This window comes from Tasmannia lanceolata, unplaced genomic scaffold (assembly GCF_043159265.1).
Source record: "Tasmannia lanceolata isolate RefF3 unplaced genomic scaffold, GAP_Taslan_0.1 ptg000018l, whole genome shotgun sequence".
NCBI lineage: Eukaryota > Viridiplantae > Streptophyta > Magnoliopsida > Canellales > Winteraceae > Tasmannia > Tasmannia lanceolata.
Window position 1 is genome coordinate 50,008,618 of NW_027518695.1, and position 22,392 is coordinate 50,031,009.

Sequence of the window (22,392 nt, forward strand, 5' to 3'; positions counted from 1 at the left end):
TTGTAAGAATTTTTTGGAAAAAGTCTGGAAAGGAAAAATATTTCTAAAATTTCCTACTTTTGTACACGTGTAAAAAAGATAAAATAAACCAACCCTATTCAATTATCAGTTAGAGGGACCTTAATATACCTCTAAATTAACCATAAACATCTAATTTCCTTCTAAATCATTGAAAGAAAAAATTTCCCATGAACAAAATTTCACTTAAAAATGTTTTTCTTGGTACGGGACCATATCTAGGGATGATCTCTCTATAATCCATAAGATGAACGGTTTGGATCACTTGCCCTTGTCCCCTATTCTCACACGTGGAATTTGAGGCTCCATCCAAACGAACAGGTGGGAGATTTTCACCTCTCTTCGCGCTTCCAAAATCCCCCTCTCTGTTCCAACGCCAAAACCCTAAAAATCCTCAATACTCCATGTTAGGGTTTCATCTCTACAAACCCTAATGGACATCCACAAAGGCTCATGGATTCTCGAATTCCTCCTTCGCCAACCAATCGAAGACTGGGTACTCAACAGACTCATCTCAATTCTCCCCACTCGCAAACACGATCTCCGTCTAAAGAAAACAATACTCTTAAGAAGAATCTGTACGTCACTTTTGAAAGGTTCAATCACAGAGAAAATTCTCGATTCCTTGGAATCAATCGAATCGATCGACCGTGGAATCAGAATTAGTGTTTCGGAATCGATGAAGGTGGCGTACTGCGCGGTGGCAGTGGAATGCGCAGCGAAGTATTTTAGGGAGAATTGTGTTAATTCTGTTGAGAGAATTTGGAAAATTAGGGTTTCTGAGATTGAGGGTTTTGGTTTGGGTTCGGAATGGTTGAGGGAATCGAGGGATGAGATAATAGAGGCGATTGGGAATGATATTGTTCGTGATAATTTTTTGATGAAGGATACGTGGAAGGATGCTTTGGAATGTGTTTGGGTTTTTTTAGAGGAGGCTGTGAGAGAATTGGGTCCTTCTTTTTTGGAATTTGCTGCGGAAATGGTTTCTAGTAAGGAGGAAAATGCGCGGATTTTGGTTGGAAATGTTTGTGTAATGGAGTTAGGCGATGGCGTCTGTGGCATGGAATTGGATCCCCCTGTTGAGATGGAGAAGGAAACTGTGCTTGAACCAGCACATATAGGTTGGTTGTCTGATGTTTAATTTTAGTTTTCTGAACTGGAATTGCTTTTTCTCAAGGATACTAATACTGGCACTACCATGTTTTAATAATTGCACAAACTCAGCTTGTCTTCTCTTCTTTAATTGGCTTCCAAGAGCTTTTTGGGAACTATAATAACCTTTTACATCTGTTTAAACAATAAAATTCAATATGAATTAGTGCAATTATAAAAACAATTAATGTTTTCTAACTTGAAATTGCTTTTTCTAAATCTTCCTGTTTAATTGTCATTCTGTGCCGGTTGGATATTCTTACTGTTACGTGCTTAATTGGCTGTAAGGCCTTAACACAACTAAACAAAGGAAAGACAAAAAAGAGAGGGGGAGAGACGATGATTCGAGACAACCGGACCTCCTAACAGTTCAATTCGAGAGGAACCATAACTCTCATGGCAACCGGATCTCCTAACGGTTCAATTCGAGAGGAACCATAACTCTCGTGAAACATAAGCTTCTGCTTTGGTTGCAAATTCTCTACATTTTCATTGAAATACAAGAACTTAAAATACCCACTCCCATGACACATAATAAAAACTAACACCCACAACCTTGACATAAATAACTATCTGATAACTACTTTGTAACTGAAGCATATACTCTATAACATTTATCGGTTACGAACTTGAATCAGTTCGCAACATGATTGATCTTCTTAGTGGGAAGATCAACCTCTGGACCCACTTCGAGTCAAGGTTCTATGCGTAGAAACACAGTTTTGAGTTTGGAATTATTCATTAATTCGGAAAATACTGCTTGCATGTTATTTATAAATAGAGAACCTACTTGACGACTTCCTCTATGACTTCTTTCCAAGAAAATCTAGATAACCCTTATCTCTAAGACTCCTACCCATACCAAACAACTAGGCAGGGAATTCCACAAGCTATTAAAAATAGAAATTAATTTATTCTACCCTAAGTGGGACTATCTAGGCATACAACAGTTATCTGTTTTTGTTATTTTTTTTGTCCTGGCAAGTTTTCTTATCAGTCTTCATTTTGAAATAAAAATTTAAGCAATTGCATGATTGTAACTTATGAGTGTGACTAAGGTAATTTTATATTCTTCATGTTTTGTTTCATTGTTTTGGTGCTAATACACTATGCTTGTTTGTTATTTTATCTTTCTGAATTCCACAATCAATCTGAGAAAGTTTTCTTTTGACATACATTTTCTAGATAAATGTAAAGGGAGTTCACAGCCTAGAGAGAAAGATGTACCCATTGAAGAAATAACTTCTACTGAGGAAAGAGAGAAGCCTAGAGAGAAAGATTTACCCATTCAAGACATAAATTCTACTGAGGAAAGAGAGATTGCAATGCCAAAAGAAGTGGGCATTTCTCACGTTGTGAATCTGGGTAGCTGTGTAATGGGGAATAAATATGATGGCTTGTCTACACCCGATGCAAATAAAGTACGAAAGGACCTTAAATCCAGCTGTTTAAATCTGCAAACAGTTGTGGAAGATCCTCTTCCGGATTCTCTGAAAATGGCTGAAAGAATATTAGTAAATATGCCAACTGAACAAATAAATCAGGAACGTGCTGAAGAAAATCATAATCTGGTAGAGGTAGATGTGTGCAATTCTTCTGTTGATAAGGGTATTGAAGCTACTCATGTCGGGGAAACTAATACGGCAAACCAGATTGACAGACATGATGGAACATCGTGGCCTGGATTTATGGTTCGGAATAGGACTGCCCATACTTATGAGGTAATGATTGCATTGTCCTTTGTTTTGTTATTCATCATTTCTTTTCTGTTTACACTGTTTTTAAGCTTATTGATTAGATATTGCTGCTTTGTAAATGTCATTTAAATATGCAGGGGACTTGAAATTTATATTCCTGCTGATCATAATTTTTTGTTGTTGGAATATGGCCTTCTTCTCAGGCCTTCATCTATAATAGACAGTATACATAAGGGGAAAACATGGGTTTCCATACCCATCTCCCCACGCCATTTAGAAACTTTTGAAGCCATTTATCTATCTATGTCCATCCCTATTCCAATTATGACTAGAGCGTTTGGGTTGCCTTGAACAATCCCTATCTTTAATACCAAATGCAAATAAAATAAATGAAAATTTAGGCTGTTTTGTATCTCTCTATCAAGCCCCTAGGTTATTTAAAACCCTAGATATGCAAATCTCTCTCTATTAATCATCTAGGCTATTTAAAATTCTATAAATGTGAGTCTATCTCTGTTAGGTTCTTAGCTATTCAAAAGATTCAAAACCATATAAATGTAAATCTCTCTCTATTAAGTCTGTTAAAGTATAAAAGATTAAATAGTGCCCTTCTCCAACAGCTTAAGCTTTTGGAGAATTCAGTAAGTTTCTTACATGGTATCAGAGCCAAAGGTCTCGATTTCAAACCTCCCCAATGTCAAAAAAAAATAAAAATCTACATGCAATGGTCGGCCTAAGGTGGGACCACATGTGCCACGTGTTTGCCAATTGGGCCACACGTGAAGGAGAGTGTTACAGTATAAAAGATTAAATACTGCCCTTCTCCAACAGCTTAAGCTTTTGAAGAAGTCGATAAGTTTCTAACAAAGCCCTTAGGCTATTTTTATTTTTATGTATTAGATATGTAATATGTTATTTAAGCCTTATAACTGTAAATTTATATATTAATAATAAATACCTTGCACTTATAAACAATACTATGATGTGATTTAAATGCATGCACATAATAAAGAGAAAAAAAGGAAAGGTGGCTCTAGGCCCCATGCATGTCACATGTATGTCAATAAAAACTCCTTTGACTCTCCCCGATTTATGACCGCATCAACCGAGTACTCGACTGTGTTGTTCCGAGTTGGCTAGGATTTTCTTCGGACGGGTTTTGACCGACATCCACATTTTGAAACACTGTTTTGAACCACAGTAATGAGTAGGCGTCAGCATTAAAGGAAGAGAGAAGCTTTTGAAGAAATGGCTTACAACCCGTCTATGACAGATTTCAAAAAAGTTGGAAGGCCCGCCTCTTTTACTAAGACAAGGGTTCCATATAGATCAATTCCTTATCTGTACCTACTCACTAATCTTCACTTTCTCTTTGATTTTGCCTTGTGAATCTGATGCCCTAATTTGTACTATCATTTCTCTATCTTTTCTATACTCAATTTTTAAGCAGATTTTTACATTTGCTTCTTGAGAAATAGTTTGTGAATATGCATCTTGAACAGAACCAGCAGCGTGCTCCATTCTCCTCAATCCTAGTTTTTAATCGTTCTTTTTTGATATTTTGTCTTTACCTTGTTCTTGATTTCTTTCTTTTTTTCAGTCATCTTTCTTGCCCCGAACTTCAAGCACTCTCTCAAAACCTCAATATCGGACCAAATCACGTCTCTGTAGCTGATTCAATCCATAAAAAAACCTTAGGTGTACTCCATAAGATCAATTAAGCATGGAACTTACGCTTAACAACACTCCAAGGTAGTGGCCACTTCCTCAACAGATCGCTACCATGGACTTACCTTTCCTTTTCATCCATCGTCCTTTGATCTAGTCTTGGCGTAGAATTTACTCTGCATCAATCCCTCCCTATTAGAGAGAATTCGACTTTGAGCTCGAAGAGATGTACTGAAGAAATTCTTCCACAAAGTCAAATACTCAAAGGGAATGATGTGCAGATTCCCTTGTTAATTATATCGGTTTCGTAGCCGAGGCCCATATGAGTTTCCGTTGGCCTTCTTGGTGTTGCTATTATTGTTTTGCTTTATTAATATATTTCACTTGTTCAAAAAAAAAAAAAAAAAACTTGAAGTAGACGCCGTCTTGATTTTTATGACTTTTATATCTAAGATGAATACTTTTTTGCTTAGGAGTTTCCTCAAACAGTTGTACTGCCTTTTCAACTGGATCAAGATTTGTGTGAGCATTAGCAATATCACACTAATAACCAAGCCTCTATTTTGCATTTTATCAAACAATTGATGTACACATGTACAACCATAGGCTTTGTTTTATGATTACTATTTAGTTATGATGGTGTTCGTCCTTTTTCTTGTAGCTTATAAAGAAACCTAGATACTCCCCATCATTCTCGTAGACATCAAATCCTTGTAGAATTTTGGTTGGTGCATCTCCTCATTTGGATATTCATCATAATTGGACTCGTCAGAAATATCTGACAAGGCTGTCATTTTCAGAAATGTCGATTTCTTCTTTTTCACAACCTACTTTCTCCCCCTTTATCTCTCCTATATTTTGTTTCAGAATATGTTGTTTTGATGCCAAGCCTTCCTTACTGCTTCTGTTTGCACTCTCCTTCCCATAAAAAGTCAGTTGTAAACTTTTCATTCTTGATGATACCACTCCGTGTATCTTTAATGACTTCAAAATATATATTAAATTTGTGGATTAGCCGAGCTTTGCTCAATGTTATTCGTTCTTGATTTCTCTTCTTTTATTTTTCGTAATTCCTATTCATCATCGGGATAAAATAACACTGGTTGATGTTTAACACATTTGTTCCCCTCCAACATTTGCACATTTGAAATCTCAAGTTATGGACTTATGTTACACATTTTTTGTTAATCGAGTTGGTAGTTTTTTCTCCATGCAGTGGGATGAAGATTCGATTGAGTCCTCGTCAAAAAATTCACCAAATCGTTCGAGGGAAATTTGTTTGCCTAGCCCAAAGAACAACGCAATATCTCCTTTGAATAAGCGAGGTGGGACGAGCTATAGGAGAAAAAATAAGAGGTGGAGTTTACAAGAAGAAGAGGCTTTAAGAGATGCTGTGCAAAAGTAGGTAGTTGTTTGGGCTAGGAAAAATAGCATCCGAAAATTCCTGTTTATTTTCGATTATTCTTTAACAATTATTGTTAATTGTAGTTTTTGTGTCCATTATAAAGTCATGTTGTAAGTTTACCATCCTTACCTTGACATGATTGTGTCTATTATTAGAATACAATATATAAAAGAGGGGTTGGGCCTCTAGCTCATTGGGTAAGGCTTTGTTCTTTGACTTTGAGTCGGTGGTTCAATCCCAACTTACTTACCAAAAAAAGAAAAAAAATTGATTGTGTCTATATGTCCAATTATCTCGATTTCTCTATCTATTGCTTTGTCTTCTCATTTTCTTGACTAGATTGATGAGGGTAACCTATTGCACTCATGTTTTCTTTTTTCCTGTGAAGGCATGGCACGGGGAGATGGGCATTCATTTTGAATCGCTATATTGAAAACTTCGAGGGGAGAACACCGGTAATTTTGATGTCATATGCTCATTTAAAATCTCTTATGATGTTCTATTTCAAAAAAAAAAAAAAAATCTCTTATGCTGTTTTTGTATTCTCGATGGAGGTGAGTTTGATAATGAACGCTCGCATTGCACAGATTGATTTGAAGGACAAGTGGCGAAATATGGTGCATTAGCTTATTTTATATGCATTTTGTGGTCCTTCAACTTATCAGGTACATTGTCTATTTGTCGTATTTATTTGTGCATTCTCGCTTTTGCTGGCTGTCTGCTAAAGTCCTATTATTGCTGAAAAAGGTATTATAAGTATTTTTGGAATTGGCCTAACTTCTTATTATCTTTTGGAATCTTTTGCTCTGTAAATGCTCAGTTCCTCATATTTGATTGGTTAACATGCAATCCCTTCAATGCGTCTGTAATTACGGAAGTTACCAAGACATCACTTTGTTAGTTTTAAGCAAATCGTTGAGGTTAATCTATTAGTCTTGCCTTTGGTTCTCTAACCTTTGGTTGCATCTTTGTGTGTTGATGCAATCGTTAGCCCCTTGAAGAAGAAGCATTGACATCTCTGTCTTTTCCTTATTGTTCTTAAGGGGGTGGGGGTGGAGGTGTTTCTTTTAGTTCTGTGGGTTTTGGATTTTTCATCATGTTGGTTTTGGGATTTTCATCATGTTGCTGACTTTTTGTTTGTAATGACTTAAGATTTTAGGGACCATCCACTTAAGTCAACCCCTTATAACTAAAGTGATCTTTTAAGTTATATGTGGTGGCGACCATCATTTTAAGTAGTTTACATTATGTTAGTCACTTAAGAAGGATTGTAGGGTTCTCATTAAAAAAAAAAACGAAGGATTGTAGGGTTATATTAGAATAGGTTCAAGGGTTACTTTCTGCAGTCTGCACTAAGATGCTGCACAAATAGTAGCAACACCACTCTTGGTGATTTCAATCTCTCTCTCTCTCTCTCTCTCTCTCTCTCTTACTATTGCCCTTGCGAAGCTTGAACTTCCCCCCTGAAGGGAAAGAGCTCTTGATTCGCTCTGATGAACCTACTCGAAAGAGTGGTTCTGACTTAGCTTTGCTCAAGAGACACTTCTCTTCGAGCCACAAATATTCACTTTCCTTCTAGTGGTATTGTCCTTTATGCTTGCCCGGATCCAAAAGTTTGTGATCTAAAAGGATGGAGTGAATTAGAGGATTGGGAGGTGAATTAGAGGATTGGTTAGTGAAGAGGACTTGATCTAAAGGCCGGAGGAATTACGATGAGGTTACCGATTTTTCGGGAAGATTCATGCCAAAGCCTTACCATGATTAGGAATCAATCACAGAGTTATTTTTAATGGAAATCAAAGACAGGAGAAAGAAATGTGCTCTTTGTGAAACTGAAATTGAAAGAGTTGTGCTTGAGTTTTGGAAGAGGGTTGAAGAGCAATGTATCAGACAAGTGAGGCCTAAGATTCGCACCTGGGAACATATGAGGGCCAAGATGAGGAAACAATTTCTCCTTCCTGATTTCTGATTACATATTATGAATCTATGATGTATCAACATTTTCATAGTTTAATTCAACGTGAAATGAGCGTAGAAGTATAGACATCGGAGTTCAACAACCTGTCCATAAGGGTAGGTCATCAAGAAAGTGACGAACAACTTGATGCAAGTTATTTATCCTGGATCAAGCTGTTGACTCAGGATCAGATGATAGTTATGTGGCTGACTAACCTTGAAGATGCACATCAGTATGCTCTTTGGGTAGGAGAAAGAGTGATCCATTATGCCCCTAAGTTTAATATGATCGGACATAAGCCTACATCTGCAAACACAATGAGTTATAGTGTCGTTGGGGTGTCAAGGATTGACTAAACAGCTAATAGAAGCGATCATGCATCTCCTTTATCAAATTGAACAAGTCCCAGAACTGTTGAAGGGGTTGACCGGACTGTTAAATGAAAGGAACCAGCGCTCATTGGGTCGATGATTCAATGTTTCTCTTGTGGGGACTTAGGACATGCATCCTATTCTTACCCATAAGAGTGTTGACTTTGCTAAAGGTGATGACGACGAAGAGGATCAAATATGGCATATTTATGACCGGTATCGAGACAAAGATGAAGAAATTAACATGATGCCTGTTCGGAACTAGAATTTGGTGGTTCATGAGGAAGTCCTTGCAGTTGTACCATACTATCACAAACACTCAATCCAAGAACATCCTCGCTAATGAACTAGGTATCACTAGTAAAATCTTCGACAAGTCTCCTTACTTTGAACGTCCATGGAAAGTTATGAAGCGATGTGTGACTTGTTAAAGTAAAAAAGATTAAATAACGTGATATACAACAGCTTAAGCTTTTGGAGTAATTGGTTGTATCACATGGTATCAGATCAATTGCTTTGGGTTCAAAACTCCTTAACATTAAAAAAATCCACACATAATGGCCAACCCTAGAAAAGAGGGGGCCACATGTGCCACGTGTAGGCCTTCAAATCAGCTTGTGATTTATCCATATTTGGGTGCTGTGTGAGATGTTGGGAGGTGAGGTTCTTCAGCATCCCCTTGGGAAGGGATTTGAGATTATGACATGAGCGGATAACGAGTTTTATAAGCATGGTAGGAAGCAGTTCTCCTGGTAAGGACACAAGTTGCAGACAGTCATGAATTTTCAGAGATTGGATGGAAGTGAGGTTGTTGGGCAAGATCTCGATATTATCAACTACAAGGGATGTAAGCTTGTTGAGCATCCCCTCTGGGAACGACTTTATTTGAGGACACTTTCTAATTTCCAATCGGTGAAGTTTTGCGATGCCTCATCAACAGATTTGAGATTATCACAACTGATGATATCGAGAGATGTAAGCGTAGCGGGTAGCCTCTCCAATGACTCCAGTTGTGGACACTCAGCAATATGCAATTGATTGAAGGATGTGAGGTTGAGCAAACCATTGGATAGGGATACAAGATTACCACAACTGATGGGCTTGAGAGATATGTGTGGTGGTTTGTAAATTAATATAAAAAATGTGTGCAATCTCTTCAATTCATGAAAGGTCTCAAAAATTTGAGAGAAGTCATCGTGGGCCACATCACTGAGCAATGCAACATCTGCACAGGTACTGCAAGAGTTAATGTCCTCCATTCTAACATATTCATTGCCAAAAATGGATTGAGCAAGGTCACGAATCAAGTCATGCATCTTGTAACATGATCCGTACTTTTCAGCATAATATTGAAAGGACCTCCACATCAATTCATCAAAAATACTCGGAACCTATATCTTACAATCACTTCCTTCCTTCAGGTTGGATAAATCCTTCTGCAATCCATAGCTGTATTAGAGTGTCCTTCTCGAACTTATAATCCTTTGGATATAAAGAACAGCACACAAAGTATTGTTTCATACATGCAGGTAAGTTATCATATCTAGCTTTTAGAATTGGAATAATATTCTTTTCCATCCCTGATATTTCCCACATGTCACTTTCAAGTATATTGTTCCACTTGTTCTCATCAGTGTTTGTGGGTAAGAGACCTCTCAGAGCTTCCATTGCCAAAGACAAGCCTTTGCACTTTTTTGCAATGTCTTTACCAATTGCTATTAAGGTTGGAGGTACATCTGAGCTTCCCACTGTGAATGCTCATTGTGTAAACAAGGACCAGCTATCATCCTCCGCTAAGCAATCCAAATTATAGACAGGCATTGTGTCCATGATACTTGAAACTTCCGGACAAATCCGTAGGGAAAAGTACCAACATCCGTAGGCAATGGTTTTTCCCTACGGATTTTATCTTGCACAACTTCCGTAGGCTAGGTGAGGGAAGGGAAAGTCCTTTCCCTGCGGAAGTTAATAAATACCGTAAGTAAAGTGTACTTTTCACTATGGTTTTTTCCATAGGCATAGATCACATTTCCCTACCGAATTTCAAAAACATTCATAGGGAAAAATGTGCTTTTCCCCCACAAAATTTCAAAAAAAATCCGTAGGGACAGCGTTGTCTCTACCGAATTTCAAAATAATCAATATGTTCTTTTCCCTACAGAATTTCAAAAAAAGTCATAGGGATAGCCTTTTCCCTACAGAATTTCATAATAATATGTAGGGACAATGTGCTTTTCCCTACTGAATTTCAAAAAAAAAATCCGTAGGGATAGCCCTTTCTATATTTTTAATCCATTAAATATCAATTCTTTGTGACCTAGTGTACCTGTACATTCACACACATTATATGTAACATTAAAATTTCCACAGTTATAACATCCATTTTACCCTTAAATATACAAATATATAAAAACTTAACTATTTTAATTGAATATTTTTAAAATTACAAGAATTCATTAATAACAAAAGTCTCGATATTGTTCCCTCAACTGAACTTGACAAAATACAACATTGTTAAACATTCATCATCTAATGATTTATATAACACCATCTTCATCATGTCCTCATCATGTCCTCGATCCTCAACATCAATTACTCCATAACTCAATTACTCCATAACTCCATGTGATTTTCAGTTGAATGTTGGACTCTTTGAGATGGATGGCTGTGCAGGCACCGAACCTCTTTAGGAGCAACGGTATGTGACATATCCTGCCAAACAAAAAGTTAAAAAGAATGACGTTCTGAGCTGATTCTCCGCAAAAATTATATATACAACAATACACAGCATGCATTACGTTTTCAGAATGAATTATCTTCAGAATGAATGATACAGAAACAACTACAACATATAGTAGAAAAAATGCATATGTTGCACATTTATACTACCACAAGAAACACAAGTAATATTAAAAACATCAATGGCCATATTTACAAAAGAGACACATAGGGTAGATTATATATTTTGTTTTATGTAACGCAAGAGCCAAGAAATAGGCTCATTCAATTCAACTCCCTTATATATCACATCAAAATATACATTGAAACTAAGCTAATTCCAAGTATCCCATATTGATGATGATACCTTGACTTGCCAGTGAGCTAAGAAGGGAAGCTATGTGCTGGTCCACTAAGTCCAATTATCGCATCAGTCATTGCAGGAGAGACTAAACTTGACCTTGCTGATCATATGCACACCTATAAATGAATATTGCAAACTAATACATGAATTAACTTTCATTTAATGACCCATGGAGGAGCTATTATCTGAATATTCCATCGCATAGTCACCTTGACAAGAGACAATATCCATGATTCTGATTTCTTTGAAATTTGAGGCACAAAGAATCCCTTGCGGTCACTATTTTCCCTTTGGTAGGCATTTAAAGAGGATGTGGTCCCTCCATAAATTGTCTCCATTAGAGTATGAGTGGTATTTTTTTTTCTGAAACCAATTATCGCAAGAAGACCATGTCTACATTTTACCTGTCAACTCAGACAAGCGAGAGACGAAGTAAACAATTCTTGTACAAGCCTAACAAAAAAGACAGACCATGCATATCCATAGTGTGCACAGGGACCTATCAAAGAGGATAAGGCTGATAAATTGGTTCAAATGTGGCCATCATTCTTCTCACCATCAAAGATTATCATACTTGCAACAAAGCAATCGTGTAATTAAATCTTAGAGTGTGATATCACCTATTAAGTGCTAGTTCATCATTCACACAATTAGACACCACGGTGTCCAGATGGACAAAAAATAATGTTTACGAGTTTGACCACTCGAACTTTAATTAAATGAAGAAATTGGAATTTGATAAGAATCTTGAACTGCCAATTGGAGAGTACCTTGGCACAGCTGCTAGTGCATGGAGCGTCACACTATATCCAAGTTAAATCACTCCCACGACCCATGTCGATATGTAAGGCCTCGGGGGATTCCCAGCAACAATGGAGACACAATACAGTTAGAAATAGGAAATGACAGCAAGCATGTTACATAGCTTTCAAAAAGTGTAATTGCAAGAACAAAATCATCTAGAGTGCAGTAGAATAACTACATATAACTAAATAAAATTAGAAGACATTATATCATAAACTATAAATGGAGGAATGTGAAGTACCAGAGTGAATAGATTCAGTTATAGAAATAGATGTCTGTCAGATGAGCTCTTAGCTTAAACAATATATTCGAGCATTATAATAGTAACATAATTCATATCACCTACTACTATGAGGATTACCCAAGAAATAAATATGTAGTGAAACAAAGGAACTTCACCTTTTATTTTTTTCTCAAAAGGCTGACATTTCGGTGCCACTTTTACTAACCACAAACCTAAACCTCATGAACTTGACTTATTCTGGTAGAAAGCATTATGAGGGTCAAGAAAAATGAATGAGAAGAATAATTGTGAAAACATTGTTTGGCTCACACGGATCATTCATATGCCACAAACCAGCGGGCGACATGGCATTGCGAATGTTCTAAACACCATTAAGAGGCATTGTGAACTATATCAAACAGAGATGCTGAATTGATGCCCTTAACAATGTAAAAAATACCAGTTAACTGAAAAGTAATAAGAGCTATATGCTAAGGCTGTATAGTTCTCATTATTGGCTAATAGCATGATGAATGTCAAATAAACCATGATCAAACCTGATGCAGTTCCAAAGGCTTTCATGTTTTACCTGTTTAGAAAGAAAGGAGGGCCTGAACCCTCTTGGAACCATCCGCCAGACTTGCTAGAATTGGTCTTCCAAAGAACAAAATCATTGAAAACATGCAAAAGACACATACATATAATAAGATAAAAATATTTAAGTTGTAAATGAAACCTCACCAGTGACCAAAAGGATAAGTGGATAAAAATTAAATACTGCATCTGCAATGGAAAATTAATTTCAGAAAACTCAAATTTCAAAATCAAGTTAGAAGTTATTATGAGCAAAATATCTAAACGATGGATAAAGTATTTAAACTCATAAAGTTCCCTAGCAATCCAACAAATGAGGGGCTAACCTCAAGTTGAAGTTCATCATTACTAGGGAAAACAGAATTATAAGGGCATCACCTGTATGGTTTATGACAATCTACTGGGATGGTTAGGATCATCCATGTATGGTCTGTCCTGCTAGGTAGAATCTGAATCAACCGAATGTAGCACTCATTATGTTACCTTGGTCACGCCTTTCCTTGTATACTTGATCCCATGTGCCCATCAAGTTCTAAATTGGAATATTAGTTGGACCTACCATATGTCCACATAGTCCAGCAAGAGGGACCCACCATGGCCAGATAGGTGCTTAAAAGATCAAAAGACTTAGACAGGTCTTATTTCCCAGCTTTGATAGCTTATTAAGAACAAGAAAGAAAGAATTTTAGCTACACTAGTTGCCGCCGCTCCTAATTAATTTTGATCATTTAGTTATCACTCTAAAGTGATCCACATACAGGGATATGTATTGTCACCTAGACAGAAAGGAATTTGTCATATATGTGAATTAGACCCCTTACACACCCCAATTAGCTCCCTGCTATGGAGTACATACATGCTCTATGTTATCTAAAGTTCCATGTGACCAACTTACTATTGCTCATCATTAGGACTTCTGCTAGCCGGCAGACTGAGAAAGACCCATTTAATTCCATCTTTTAGATGCATGTTATGCGCAATCATTTACATACACATCAACCAAACTCGGAACCAGAATAACAATTCTGAAGTCATAAGAATCAAAGATGATCTTTACTGATCGAATGCATAGGCAACACATGAAAAGGGAGAGGAATACCATAACAGATTTTAGAAGTATATAGTGGGGGCTAATCCCTAAGTAAGACATTGGTGTTCCTTGAAAAGGGAAGCAAAACTAAGATAAAATTCTAACATTTTGATGCAAAACTCCATTGTTATGATACAATTGTCTGAAATGAGATCACAGAGTGAATAAAACAAATCATATTCAAAATGGTCTGTCTTAATGGCAAGACATGCATGTAGATAATGACTATGTTTTTTGGTCACCAAAGGATATCTCCTCAGCTAAAAGTTAGTTGCCATTGAAAACACCAAAAAATGACAAAAAGAGTAGCAAAAACAGAGTTCAATGGGTTTTACAAAAAGCCTCTTTGTATTTGCCATCAAGTGCTGACCATAGCAATGAAAATAGAAATTTCAGAAAGAAAGACAAAGCACGAAAGAAAATCATAGGCATCGATTACAGCAATGCAAATAAAAGAGAAAGTACAGAAATAATCAATGACACACCTGAAACCATAAAACTTTAAAGATGAGGAAAACAAAATCCAAGTAAAAGCCCTAGGGTTCTAAGTCCAAAATCCTTCTTATGCAACCCCAAGTCGCTTTCTCGTGGTGATTGAAGTGTATCTCTTTTCTGAGAAAATAAGAAATACAAAAAAAAGAAAATTAGAAAAAACTGAGCACATGAAACATAATGGGCTTTAAACCATTTTTGTGTACTGTTATAAAAAATCAGAAGAAAAGGGGCTGAGATATTAGTAAATAATTTTGAGATTTAATGAGAAAATCAGTTTATGTTTGGGTTGGAGAAGAAAGTCATAGGATTTTTGCTTTGTCTTATTGTTTTCATTTTTCATGGATAAGTGCACTTTCTTTGTGAACTTGAAATTCCAATAAAATGTGTCTGTGTGTGAGAGGAGTAGATGCAAGATGGAAAATTAACAGAGTTTTGATGCTTAGTTCTAACAGAAGTTTAGGGAATGTAATCAATTGCAAATGAAATCATCAATCAAATAACATTTAAAGCAAACCAACGCTAAATAAAAAGAAAGAAGATTTGAAGAGTTGCTACAAGATCACTTAATATGAATGATACCATAGAGTTCAAAACAGAGCATAAATTCAATGAAGCATGTAAGGAAAATTCATCCTAGTTAGGGTTCCTTTTGTCTTAAATAATTTTGAGCTATGATGAAAAATTAAAGAACTTGAAAAAAAATCTCATATGAGTGTCCTTTCTTTATAAAGAATGTAATCAATTGCAAATGAAATCATCAATCAAATAACATGTAAACCAAACCAACACTAAATAAAACGGAAGAAGATTTGAAGAGTTGAAAGCCTAAATTTCAGTTACAAGATGAATTAATATGAATGATACCAAGACAATGACAAGGAACAACTAATGAGTAGTAAGGATAATAAAAATCCATGGTGGCTGGTTTGACTTTGTTAAAAGTTAATTATGCATAGATCTTACATTCATACATTGATGAAATTCTGAAGTAATGTATACAAAGATATTTTTTTCTTTTTTCAAGGATTAGTTGAAACTTATTGAAAAAGGAAGACAGAGAAAAGTACAACAAACACATCAACCAAGGAACAAAAATCGAAGGGCCAAAAACAGAGCATAAATTCAATGAAGCAAATAAGGTAAATTCATCCTAGTTAGGGTTCGTTTTTGTCTCAAACAAGTCATAATTTACTGTACATTAGGTAAGACTAAGACAAAAAATTTTGAGATATAAGGAAAAAATTAAAGAAATGATTGGATTGGGTAACTAAGTTTTTTCTTTCCAATTGCCACTAAGTTGGAGATATATCTGAGCTTCCCACTATGAATGCCCGTCGTGTAAACAAGGACCAGCTCTCATCCTCATCTAAACAACCCAAATTATAGGCGGGAATAGTGCCCATGATTCTTGAAACCTCTGAACTTCGAGTAGTTATTATAATTCTACTTCCGTTTGCCCCAGAACTGAATGGGGACTGTAGCCTATCCCAGTCACTATGATTTGAGACGAGTAGAAATCTCTAGCCACTCAATTCTTCCTTGAGGCTAACTTGAAGTGGATCAATTTCCTTAAGATCACAAGGTTTCTTTGTCACTGATTCCATAATTGCTTTTGTTAGTCCACGCATATCAAAATCTTCAGAGACGCGGACCCATCCTCGAACTGGAAAATGATCTCCCACGCTTTCATCATTGTAAATAAATTGGGCGAGAGTTGTCTTTCCGAGGCCCCCAATGCTGACAATCGGAATAACAGATATATCCTTGGACGACGATGATGACGACGACGATGATGCGGATTCATCCAGTAGCAATTTTACTATCTTCTCTTTATCCTTATCCCGACCGAATATATTTGATTCGTTTATTAAGGAGCTAGTCAGCGATTTCCTTTTTTATTTCACGCCGCCTCCCTCCATCTCCTTGTCTGAAATGAAGGTCATGCCTCTCCTTTGCAATTTTATCCAGTCTCTCCTGAATTTCCTTCATCTTCTGTACTATCGTCTTATCTCGAGACAAAAATGGGATGGAATTCAAAAGAGCAGAAAAGACGTTGTATACCTGATGCTTCCTCTTCCTGAATTGATCTCCGCCTTCCAATTTTAATCGGAGAACTTGGGTTGCAAACTCTTCCACTACATCATCTGTTTCATATGCAACATCCTTAAGCTTTCGAAGCCAATCTTTAATTCATTACTCGTTACTTGCTGTTCCTCAGCATCTTGAAGCACAGCTTGAATTGTGGATAATGTGCTGGAAAAGTTTTTGATCTCCTCATCAATACCCCACCGTAATTTAATCTCTTTAATTTAATCTCTTTTATGGATTCCTCCAATTTGCCAACGATTGCATCAACAAGAGGGGATAGTAAGTAATCTGCCATACTTGTTCTAGTATTGGAGAGACAAACTAACAAATCGTGCTTCAAAAAAAAGTAAGATTAGAACAGTAAGATACGAACTCAAAACACCTCTGGTTTTTTTTTTAGCATAGGGTGGACATGGTTCGGTTCGGTTTTGGGCTAAACCCAGAACCGAACCATATATAATCGGTTCCCTGAAATTGGAACCAGAACCGAACCATATATGTAGGGAACCGAACCGAACCAGAACCATATATAATCGGTTCGGTTCGGTTCGGTTCTGGGTTTACCCAACCTTCACCAATGGCCCTGTGACCCCTGTTTAGTGTTTAGTAGATGTCCATTCTGCTAAACATCTACATGTGTAATGCGACAAGGCGCAAACCATAGTAACAGTAATAGTAGTGGGCTAGTAACAGCCTGGGTGATATTTATTATTTTTGGTCGTCATTTTACATTTGATTAAGGCATGAAAAAGCAGAAAATGAACGGTTTGGATATTCCTATGAAGTGGGCCAACAAATGAACGGCTTGGATATTCCTATGAAGTGGGCCGTACATTACTTTTTTGAAAATACTAGATTTTAGGGCCACACCCCACACCCTATAAAATCTCGTGGAAATGATATTTCCATCCCCTGCATGAATTAAAACTTATAGGGGGTGAATTAAAATGGTGGGGTGATTTTATCAAATGAGGAGGTATGGAACTTAAGGACTTAAGGTGAGGGTCAGTTCTCGGTTCGGTTTTCGGTTCCGGAATCCCAAACCCAGAACCGAACCGAATTTGCTCCGGTTCCCGGATTTCGGAACCGAACCATATAGAAATGGAACCGAACCGAACCGAACCGAACCATATGTGCCGGTTCGGTTCGGTTCCTCGGTTCGAACTAGAACCATGTCCACCCCTAATAGAGAGCCTCTTGCAGTGGGGGAAAACAAGTAATGAATCATTATTTTCCTCATGTTCAATATGGCCCACAAAGATCATCACACAATACCCACATTAAAAGCACTGTTTCTACTTTCTTTCGACGAAAAATGAGCGTATAACAAATTTTACACGGAAAGAAGGACAGTGATAAATTCACCCCTTCTATGTATTCACCCCGTATTTTTCAAAATGGACAGTGCAGCCCACGCCATACGATGATCCAAACTGTCCATTTGATGGGCCAAAACGTAAATAGATTGTGCCCAAAAAAATATTACCATATGATGATTCTAACCCTCCGATCTAAAGAGGGACTCACATTGTGAAAAATTCTATTAGATCGGACAGTTGGGATCATCCTATGGAAATTATTTTTGGGGCAAAATTGAAGTATAATTGTTATACTATACGATTTCATTCCGTTGCGCATAACGATTTTGCCAGAGGGTTCTAACAAGCTGTATCAGAGCAACTAGAGAATAGATTAGAGGCTAACGAACCAAAAATAGATCATGCGGTTACCCACTGTGAGCCCGAACGTTTATGCCGGCTATCCGAGGTTCCTAGTCTTTGTGTGATTTTAATAAACATAGGACTGTTTTTAGAAAACAGCAGATCTAATCTACTTTCTGAATTTTTTTCAGATGATCGCTTTACATGGTTGGATAGTACACTCGAATACGAATCCAACGCATCAAGAATCATCGAAATCCGACAGGCGGATTAGAAGATACGATTTTTTGAAGTTGCATGTAATTTGCTGGAATTGCTGAAATTTTGGTGCGAAAATCAAAATGGGTTTTTTTTATTTTCACCCCAAACAAGTTTGAAAAACTTGTAACCCAGGCATGAATTTTTCAAACAATGTCTTAGGGAGTTTGTAGCATGATCAGAACCATGATAGGTCTTTCAGATAATTGAATCCCACTCAGAATTATCCTAAAGGTCATGCTATCCGGATTATGTCCCCTGCACAGGACGGATTTTTGTTTTTCCTATCAAACGATCTTGTTTTCGTGCAAATTTTTTTATGGTGATTTCTTAGATCATATAAATTTTTTTTATGATGGTTCTAATGGAAATCATATTGGTTGTATATTAATTAAAAATTATTCAACCTATTAAAAGTGCAAAATAATCGCTTAAGGTGAATATTGGGCAGAAAGGGAGTTTGGACCTCAACTTGTGCGCTACAAGCATAAGTTATTTTATAGTTTTATGTGCTGATGTGCAAGTGGTTTATCTTCTCATTCGTTGTTTATTCCACATATTATCCGCAATGTATTAATTTTAATTTTATTTAATTGTTATCTCCCTCTGAGCAGTTGTGCGGACAACTGGTTTCCCATGGAGATTTGATCCTGATGTATAGATTACCTAGGCTAGTGTAGGACACTAGGGTATTGTATTTCATGTTCAAAAAAGCTCAGTTGATGATCGGATCGTTGACAAAGAGGCCGGCGGACGGATCAAATCACCCGTGGCATGGAGATGCTTCAGATGGTCTGGCAGATGATGGCGGCTCTTGATTCGACCAAGGACGGAATTATGCATCAATGTTGCTGATGTACATGGCCTTATATGATGAGGCATATATATGAAATTTATCCCTTTGGATGATTCGCCTTGAGGTCGGCAAATTTTCCTACTGCGAAAGCATTTAGTTGCCCAAAATTCACCCTCAGTTTGGTAATGTGGAGTCGTGGGGATACCCTTATTGTAATAAGGTTAGTGGGAGTTCCCTACAACCCAAATACCAAATTACCAAATTGAGCCTATGGTTTGGATGGATGTGTTCATGTGATGGATGCCTAATGATTGGTTTATGCTTGTTTAATGTGCATGTTTTATTCCATTTGATAGTTGTTTGCTTAAAACATGCAAGTAATGTTATATTTACACTCCCACTATAAAAATACCCTCATTATGATATTAAGTTGATAAATGGAGTTCAAATTGAAAGAATTAAACTCCACGGCCTTCCATAGCCATCTAGTGGTTGGCTAGTCAAGAGAATAGAACGGTCATATGCCAAAGCAGAAGCCGATTCCATTCCCTTGGCTAGAGTAACCGTTAGATTCCCATGGGGATAAGGGAAACATGCAAAAATACAAAAGTCACATGCCAAAGCAGAAGCTTTTGTAAATTTACATTGTTTTTCGAGGCAGTGGGTCTAAGTTAACCAAGCAAAGGGTATTGAAGCCCAAAGGATAATCATACTGCGATGCTTGGAGGCCAAAAGGAAAATTGAATATTATGTGAGACATAATGGATTAGAAGAATCCGCTTGTTCAAAGTTATGAATAGGTTTCCGATACCCATTGGAGAAATTACAAATTTCTCTTGATTCACGAGGTTGAGGGGCTCGTGAATGAGACGTGCAATGAGTGGTACCATCGTAGATCGAAAACCCAGATCCGATGGAAATATATCATGAAATTAATGAACTTAAATTTGGTAGTCTTGCTAATGTATGTCTCTCTTTTTCATTGAATGTAGATCAATGGCTTCCTTCAACCCACTAGCTAGAATCCTAGAAGTTAATAAGTTAACCGGCCCTAATTACATTGACTGGAAAAGAAATTTGATGCTGGTTTTAACAGCTGCGAAAGGTTACTAGGTTCTTACCACTGCTAAACCTGAAGAGCCTACTATCGATGCCCCACAGGCTGAAAGGGACAGGAGACAGAAATGGCCTGATGATAATGAAATGGCTAAGTGTTATATCCTTGGATCCGTGTCTAATGTGCTCCAACAACAACATCTTGGAATGGCTACAGTCACAGAAATAATGCTTAATCTAAAAGAATTATTTGGAGAGCAGAATCGCACAGCTAGACTGATTGCGATAAAGGGCCTTGTATCCACTAAGATGGTAGAGGGAACCCCGGTCAGGGACCATATGTTAAAGATGATGGGTTTCCTTAATGAACTCGACATCTTGGGGGCTATCATGGATGCAAAAACGCAGATAGACATTGTTTTTGCTTCCTACCAGGGTCATTCAACGAGTTTGTGATGACTTATCATATGAACAAGTTAACAATGACATGAACTGAGCTATTAAACCAACTCTAGTCAACTGAAGATCTGAAGAAGGTAAATAACAAGAGTATCTTCTTAGCTAAGGATAATGTGCCTTCAGTCTCCAAACCGAAAGGTAAGGGGAAAAGAAGGAAAAAAGGCCAAGCCTCAAAGAAAAAGGCTCCAGTGGTTAAGAATAAGAAAACTTTTAAGAAAAAGTCAACCAAAAATAACGATGCAAGCTTCCATTGTGGCAACCCTGGACATTGGAAGTGGAACTGCAGGAGCTACTTAGCTAGCAAGCAGGGTGACAAGCCTTCTCAAGGTATGTCGTAAGTTTTTGTTACTGAAACCAATATGATTGATCCTGCTTTTTTCTGGTGTGTAGATACTGGTGCGACCTCACACATCTGCAATGTTTTGCAGGGGCTAAGGATAAGCAGAAGGCTGACTGATGGAGAACTCAACCTACAGGTTGGAACTGATGCAATTGTTGCAGTTCAGGCTGTGGGTGATTACTATTTGGCATTTTCTAGGGGATATTACTATTAAAAGATTGTCTTTATGTGCCTTCTATAAGAAGGAATTTGATTTCTATTTCTAAACTTATTGCAGATGGATATTTAGTAGATTTTAATAAAAGTTCAGTTTTTATTAACAAGGAAAATTCTATTATTGTGGAAGGTGCATTAGTAGATGGTTTGTATCTAATTAACGCGAAAGAGAATGTGAGTAACATTGAGAGTGTTCCAAGCGTTGATGTTCCGAACCTCAAAAGGGCAAGGGAAACGGTAATTCCAACTCAACTTTGGCATCTTTGATTAGGTCGTATTGGTGTAGAGCGGATCACGAGGTTAGTGAAAGATGGTCCATTGGATTCTATTCAAGTGGAACCCTTTCCAACTTGTGAATCGTGTCTACAGGGCAAAATGACCAAAATTCCTTTTAAAGGCAAGAGTGGAAGAAGCGAAAGTGTGTTGTAGTTAATACATACGGATGTTTGTGGACCTCTTTCTCATCGTGTGAGAGGAGGGTTTGTCTACTTTGTGACTTTCACAGATGACCATTCAAGGTACGAATATCTGTATCTAATGCGACGTAAGTCTGAGACCCTTGCAAAGTTCAAGGAGTTCAAGAATGAAGTAGAAAACCAGTTAAATAAGAAAATCAAGACTCTTCGGTCTGACAGAGGGGGAGAGTATCTCTCGAACGAGTTTAAGGACTACTTGAAAGAACATGGAATAACGTCTCAATGGACTCCACCTGCCACACCCGAGTTGAACGGTGTGTCAGAAAGAAGGAATCAAACTTTCTTAGACATGGTTCGATCCATGATGAGTTTTGCCAAAGCACCGCTGTTTCTTTAGGGCTATGCCTTAGAAACAGCGCTCTATATCCTTAATCAAGTCCCAACTAAGTCAGTACCAATGACTCCATATCAGTTATGGACGGGTAGAAAACCCTCATTGAATCACATGAGGATATGGGGTTTTCCTACTCATGTTAAAAAGATAAG

General features: G+C 37.3%; 2 protein-coding genes across 6 annotated transcripts; one reads left to right on the forward strand and one right to left on the reverse strand.

The window, feature by feature from the left end:
• The first annotated feature begins 318 nt into the window (after positions 1 to 318).
• On the forward strand, positions 319 to 21,415 carry LOC143849822 (uncharacterized). 5 transcript variants are annotated; one of them, XM_077359029.1, is made up of 6 exons: positions 319 to 1,139; positions 2,356 to 2,891; positions 5,752 to 5,936; positions 6,329 to 6,395; positions 6,528 to 6,605; positions 21,303 to 21,415. In XM_077359029.1, the coding sequence occupies exons 1-5, from the start codon at positions 452 to 454 to the stop codon at positions 6,564 to 6,566; spliced, it is 1,515 nt and encodes a 504-aa protein (XP_077215144.1). In that variant the 5' UTR covers positions 319 to 451; the 3' UTR covers positions 6,567 to 6,605; positions 21,303 to 21,415. The 5 variants fall into 5 exon arrangements, with proteins under 5 accessions (XP_077215144.1, XP_077215143.1, XP_077215142.1 ...); XM_077359028.1 differs by lacking the exon at positions 21,303 to 21,415 and adding an exon at positions 19,178 to 19,526; XM_077359027.1 differs by lacking the exon at positions 21,303 to 21,415 and adding an exon at positions 18,497 to 18,796.
• On the reverse strand, positions 9,673 to 16,939 carry LOC143850391 (disease resistance protein RGA2-like). Its single transcript, XM_077359649.1, has 6 exons — positions 16,841 to 16,939; positions 16,618 to 16,725; positions 16,107 to 16,391; positions 11,067 to 11,153; positions 10,881 to 10,980; positions 9,673 to 10,016 (listed from the first exon to the last, which is right to left on the reverse strand). Exons 1-6 carry the CDS (start codon positions 16,937 to 16,939, stop codon positions 9,673 to 9,675), a joined length of 1,023 nt encoding a protein of 340 aa, XP_077215764.1.
• Positions 21,416 to 22,392: the final 977 nt, after the last annotated feature.